This window comes from Otolemur garnettii, unplaced genomic scaffold (assembly GCF_000181295.1).
Source record: "Otolemur garnettii isolate 467f Iridium unplaced genomic scaffold, OtoGar3 scaffold00099, whole genome shotgun sequence".
Taxonomy (NCBI): domain Eukaryota; kingdom Metazoa; phylum Chordata; class Mammalia; order Primates; family Galagidae; genus Otolemur; species Otolemur garnettii.
Genome location: NW_003852494.1, coordinates 1,566,516 through 1,573,121, shown reverse-complemented (window position 1 = coordinate 1,573,121; position 6,606 = coordinate 1,566,516). Strand labels below are relative to the sequence as shown.

Genomic DNA, 6,606 nt, shown 5'->3' with positions numbered 1-6,606 from the left:
AAAAAAAAAAAAAAAAAAAAAAAAAAGACAAAAAAACCCCAGCTATCATGAAAATTGATTGAAAGGTTTTGACTTGTTAATCTTTTAATGTCCTTGATATGTGCTTAATAGCTACTACAATTAATTATATAGTTCTGACTATTTTACTCTTTAATTTATTAGAGAAATTAGATACCCAACTCAGACTTAGCTCAAATTTAAGAATCAGCAGGAAAATCCTACCCTTTCAAAGGACAGATAATACTGAAAGCCATGTTTAGTTTTGTTTTTAATTTGTTAAGGGACTGTATGTTTCTGTTGGATTTATTCAGTTTCATTACATTTTAGAAAGGTTTATATTAATGACTAGGATAGCTATCAATGAATCACATACATCATTAGTGCAGGAAGGATTTTTAGATATCATCTACATCAAATCTCAACTGGTTTCATGAATTCCTTGTACTAAATTCCTGGGAATATTTGTCCAGATTCACTTTATTACTTGTGATGGCTTGAATGTCATGACCTAGGTGAGGGAGTAACTTTAAAATTTTAGAAAGCATCTTTGTAGTAATACTGTATAAATATTTCATGTAGAATACTTCAGGATAATTTAAACATGGGTGGTGAAATTCATATCAGTAATCAAATTGTGTAAATATATATCATAAAATGTAAATTGTTTCTAAAAATAATCACAACAGTCCATAACATTAAAGGAACTGTTTTTCCCATCAAAACACTGATGATAAGAACTGTAAAATTGAAGTTGGGTTTGGCCAGATGTCACTTAGTTTGTTTGTAATCATAAGGAGAGTTTTAACACTTTTTACTTCCATACGGTTTTAGATAAGTGAAATAAACACACAGATCAATCAGCTGATTGAAAAGAAAATGATGAGAAATGAGCCAATTGAAAGCAAACTCTCACTATATAGGCAACAGGTAAGCACATTCTTTTGGCCCACATATTTAGATCTGTTAGTTTATTGGTGAACCACCGGCTGTGTTATCTATAGACTTAAAGTGAGAAGGAAGTATAGAATAAAGTGATCTTCTATCATTATTAATCTCCAGATTATAACAGAGACTTAGTGGAAAAGCCACAAAAGACATGTTCAAATTTGAAATGCAATACACCTGATAATGCTTAGTTTTCCTTGCAATGCTGGCTATGATATAGAGTGTTTATAACTGTCAGTGTACAATTTTATTTTTGAAGTGAAGGCTTACCTGAGGTGGTATAATTCAAAATCCTTATAATCTTTAATGAGTTAAAAAATAATATGCTTTTGGGGTTGTTTTTTTTTCTGTTTTTGAGGCAGGGTCTTGCTCTGTCACCCAGACAGAGGCTACAGTGTCACAGGCTAATGTGCAGTGGCATCATTATAGCTCACTATAGCCTCAAACTCCTGGTCTCAAGTGATCCTCCTGCTTCAGCCTCTCAAGTAGCTGGGACTAGAGGTGTGTGCTGCCACATCTAGCTAATTTTTTCTACTTTTCGTAGATGCAGGGTCTCACTCTTGCTCAGACTGGTCTTAACTCAAGCAACTTCCTACCTTGGCCTCTTCCTCAGCTAGGATTATAAGGCCTGAGGCACTATGCTCAGCCTCAATTTTTTTCTTTTTGTGATCTTTTCTAATGTTTTATTGCATTATGAAAAGCTCACTTTTCACTTCTATTGTAAAATATTTAAAAAGCCCTTCTTACTTCCTCTTTCTCAATTTTTCTTTCTTTTGTTATTGAAATTCTTTTATGTTTTTTGGTGACATAATTATATAACATGAAAATTCCATTTTTTCCTTTCAAATTTTTAGGCTTCAAATTGTTCTCTCATGTCTAATGATGTTAGCTAATATCACCAATACAATATTAAACTATAGGCTTGGCACCTGTGGCTCAAGTGGCTAAGGTGCCAGCCACATACACCTAAGGTGGCGGGTTCAAATCCAGCCCGGCTTGCAAAAAAAAAAAAAAAAAAAACAACAATGATGGCTGCAAACAAAAAATAGCCAGGTGTTGTGGCAGGGGCCTGTTTTCCCAGCTACTTGGGAGGCTGAGGCAGGAGACTCACTTGAGCCCAGGAGTTAGAGGTTGCTGTGAGCTGTGATGCCATGGCACTCTACCCAGGGGGGATAGCTTGAGGCTCTGTCTCAAAAAAAAAAAAAAAACCAATATTAAACTATAAGGTCAGGTGCAGTGTGAGACCCTGTCTCTAAAAAATAGCCAGGTGTTGTGGTGTTGTGTGCCTATAGTCCCAGCTAGTCAGGAGGCTGAGATAAGAGAATCACTTGAGCCCAAGAGTTTGAAGTTGCTGTGAGCTATAATGCCATGGTACTCTACACAGGGTGACAAAGTGAGACTCTGTCTCCAAAACCAACCAACCAAACAAACAAAAAACCAATATTAAACTGTGGTGAAGGTAGTGGATATTTTTATTATGTTCCTGACTTTAGTGGGAAATACCCTCGTTTTATCACTGAACTACTCTATCAATTCCTATAAAATTCTGGTACTCTATCGTGCCTTTTTTATTTTTTAAGTTAGAATACTTCTATAGACTGAAACATTTCTTCATCATTATCTATCTTTTCATTTTTTTAAACAGGAAGGACAATGGAATTTTTTTTAAGGGTTTGCACTAGAGCAGTGGTTTTCAACCTTCCTAATGCTACAACCCTTTAATACAGTCTTTCATGTAGTGGTTACCCCCAGCCATAAAATTATTTTTGTTGCTACTTCATAACTATAATTTTGCTACTGTTTTGAATCATAATGTAAATATCTGATATGCAGGATGTATTTTCATTGTTAAAAGGGGTCACGACCCACAGGTTGGGAACTGTACTAGAGAGTCCTCCCTTCTTATCATATTCTCTTGAAAAAAAAAGAAACCGATTTGTTTTTGAGACAGAGTCTTGCACTGTTGTCCAGGATAGTGTACAGTGACATAATCATAGCTCGCTGCAACTTCAGACTCCTGGGCTCCAGGTAATCTTCCTGCCTCCCCCTAAGTAGCTGGGTCTACAGGCACTCTCCACCATACGCAGCTAGTTTTTCTATTTTTGGTAAAGACATGGTCTCACTATGTTGCTGAGGCTGATCTCAAACTCTTGGCCTCCCAAACTGCCAGGATTATAGGTATGAGCCACTGAACCTGACCTGAAAAAAATATTGGTATTAATAGCATTTTACTTAAGAAGACAGTTTGGACCAGGCATGGAGGCTTATACCTATAATCCTAGCATTCTGGGAGGCAGGAGGATTGCTTGAGCTCAGGAGTTTGAGACCAGTCTGTTCAAGAACGAGACTCTGTCTCTACTAAAAATAGAAAAATTAGCCAGGCATTGAGGTGTGCACCTGTAGTCCCAGCTGCTTAGCAGGCTGAGGCAGGAGGATTGCTTGAGCCCAGGGGTTTGAGGTTGCAATGAGCTATGATGACTCCACTATACTCTAGCCCAGATGACAGAGAAAGACTGTCTCAAACAGAAAAAAAAAAAAAAAAAAAAAAAAAGAAGAGGGCAATTTCATTGATGTGTTTCTTAAACTAGTGCAGCCATGGTTCATGAAAAGAAATCTCTGAAGAGCTTTACTAGCAAATATAAAATGCTACTTTTATGGCTAAGAGACATTTGGATTGTGTAAATATTTGCATGATTCTGGTGAGTCAGATGTTTAATTTGAACCTGCATGTTATTTATTAGAATACCCTAAATATAATAGATGTTCTGACATTTCATTTAAGAAGTATGTATATTGAATTTATTTTATTTATTTATTTATTTTTTTTTTTGAGACAGAGCCTCAAGCTGTCCCCCTGGGTAGAGTGCCGTGGCATCACAGCTCACAGCAACCTCCAACTCCTGGGCTCAAGCGAGTCTCCTGCCTCTGCCTCCCAAGTAGCTGGGACCAAAGGCGTCCGCCACAACGCCCGGCTATTTTTTGGTTGCAGCCGTCATTGTTGTTTGGCGGGTCCGGGCTGGGGATTCGAACCCGCCACCTTAGGTGTACGTGGCTGGCGCCTTAGCCACTTGAGCCACAGGCGCCGAGCCTTATTTTATTTATTTTGAGACTTGAGTCTTACCATGTTACCCTTGGTAGAGTGCCGTGGCATCACAGCTCATAGCAGCCTCCTACTCTTGGGCTTAAGCGATTTTCTTGCCTCAGCCTCCCAAGGAGCTGGGACTACAGGCACCTACCACAATGCTTGGCTATTTTTTGGTTGCAGTTGTCATTGTTTAGTAGGCCCAGGCCAGGCTCAAACTCGCAAGCCTCGGTGTATGTGGCCAGTGCCCTATCCACTGAGCTATGGGCACCACCCGTGTATTGAATTAGTAAGCCAAACCATGCTGTTATTTTGAGAATGAAGCAGTCTTATTTTTTATGAAGAAACCCACCACACATAAAAAATAGATTTAGTATTAGCTTCTGTTTACTTACCTAGAATGTATTTTCATTAGTATTTGAGTGTTACTTGAGAAGACTTTAATATTTTTATTATTAGCACATTTTTATTTCTCTGCTGATATGTCCTACATTTTTAGGGCTTTTGTCTTCCAACATGTTTTTAGGTTGATATTTAATGTACATTGTATGCTCATATTAAATATTTAATTGGTGATGGTGGGAAGTAGGGCAAGAGGAATTGATCAGGAGAAGCCAAGCTAATATTGAAGATTTCACTCAGTAAAATCTACATTATAGATAACTTCATAAGATAGTAGTTGATTGTATGTCTTATTTTACGCTGATATTTAATGCTCAATTAGGCATCTATCATTTCTCGTAAAAAAGAAGCCAAAGCTGAGGAACTTCAGGAGGCTAAGGAGAAGTTAACCAGTCTAGAAAAAGAAGTGTCATTAAAGACAAATCAAACCCGTGAATTTGGTGGTACTGAAGTTTTGAAGGGAGATGAGGTAAGTGGAGGTATCTCTTGGGACAAAGGTGTGAATATTGTTTTTGTTGGAAACAATATGTTTGACTTGCTTCATTTGAATAAACTTATATATATAGTTTTATAAATATATATAAAACTGAAAAGAACCATCTTTTTGCAACAATATTAAGATATTCTTAAAGTGGCAGATATCTTAGTGATTTTATGAGATGTTATATTCTAAATTTTCACTATTAAGTGAATTTATGTTGGGTTTATTTTATTATAAATATTAAATTATGAAAATGAAACAGGCTGGGCGTGATGACTCAAACCTATAATCCTAGCATTTTGAGAGGCTGAGACAGGATGATCACTGGGCATCAGGAGTTGAAGACCAGCCTGAGCAAGAATAAGACCCTCATCTCTATTAAAAATAGAAAAATTAGCCAGGCACAGTGGTGCATGCTTGTAGTCCCAACTACTTAGGAGGCTGAGGAAAGAGGATTGCTTGAGTCCAGGAGTTTGTAATTAAAGTGAGCTATGATGATGCCACTGCACTCTAACCTGGGGGACAGAGTGAGAGATTGTTTCAAAAAAAATAAAAAAGAAAGAAAGAAAGAAAAGAAACAAAATTAGGAAGTAACAGATAATACAAAATTTTATATTTGTGGATAAATGTATTTCCATAAAGTGCTAAGAAAATGTCATCATGAAATTACTTTGTCAATAATGTATATTTAGCCAGTAGGGCTGACACAATTAAAAGACTTCATCATAGATGCTTACAAGTTAAAAAAAAATGCAATTATCCCTTGCATTGTCACATACTTTAAATTTTGAACAGTGCTTTAATGGCTCTTTTATCATTTATCCCTCTGCCAGACTCATCTGATTAATAGGACAAATAATATTGTTATTTATTGATAGCTAAGCTCAAGTACTAAAAATATATTTTTCCATCCCTTTTTCATAAAATTAGCTCAACAAAGAATGAACGAATGAAGACAAATATCTTGTTTTAGCTCAGTGCATTTTTAGCAAATCAAGTAATAGGTCATATTTTCATTCCTAAACATTGCTTGGACTTTACCAATTGTTATAGGTTTTTTAAATTTTATATTAACTATTAGACATTAGCAAAAGCTACTTTGAAAAACCACTCTTGTCTAATCCTCATTTTGGCTTTGAAAAGTTATTGAATCTCTACTGTTACAAATTGGCAGTGAACTTTCAAATACAAATGAATTATTCCCAGAGTACCACTTTTCTCCATGGTGCTTCTAATTGTAGCCTCTCCTTCTGCTTTTTAGCTTTTTGGAGAAGTAGTACATTTTAGGAAGTCAACACTTGTTTGAAAAATTCCTTTGGCTTTTAACATTCACTTCCAGATTGCTTTAAGAAATGAGTATGGGTTTTGTTTGTTTGGGTTTTTTAAAGACAGAGTTTCACTCTGTCACCCAGGCTAGAGTGCCATGGCATCAGCCCAGCTCACAACAACCTCAAACTCCTGGGTTCAAGTCATCCTCCTGCCTCAGCCTCCTACATAGCTGGGATTGTAGGTGCCCACCACAGCACCCAGCTAAGTTTTCTATTTTTTTAGTAGAGACAGGGTCTTGCTCTTGCTCAGATCTGGAACTCATGAGCTCAAGTAATCTTCCTGCCTCAGCTTCCCAGAATGCTAGGATTATAGGTAGGAACCACCCCATTTGACCTACAAGTGTATTTTCTTTTTTTTTTTTTTTTTT

The 6,606-nt window shown here is 36.7% G+C and overlaps 1 protein-coding gene across 4 annotated transcripts in view; it reads left to right on the top strand.

The window, feature by feature from the left end:
- The window catches only part of IFT81 (intraflagellar transport 81), a 78,659-nt gene that overhangs the window by 24,199 nt on the left and 47,854 nt on the right, over window positions 1–6,606 (top strand). For all 4 annotated transcript variants that reach the window (XM_003795997.1, XM_012809021.1, XM_023516846.1 and 1 more), the window contains 2 exons: window positions 832–927; window positions 4,752–4,898. In XM_003795997.1, coding sequence (XP_003796045.1) covers window positions 832–927; window positions 4,752–4,898 — 243 coding nt within the window. The remainder of the gene's footprint in view (window positions 1–831; window positions 928–4,751; window positions 4,899–6,606) is intronic.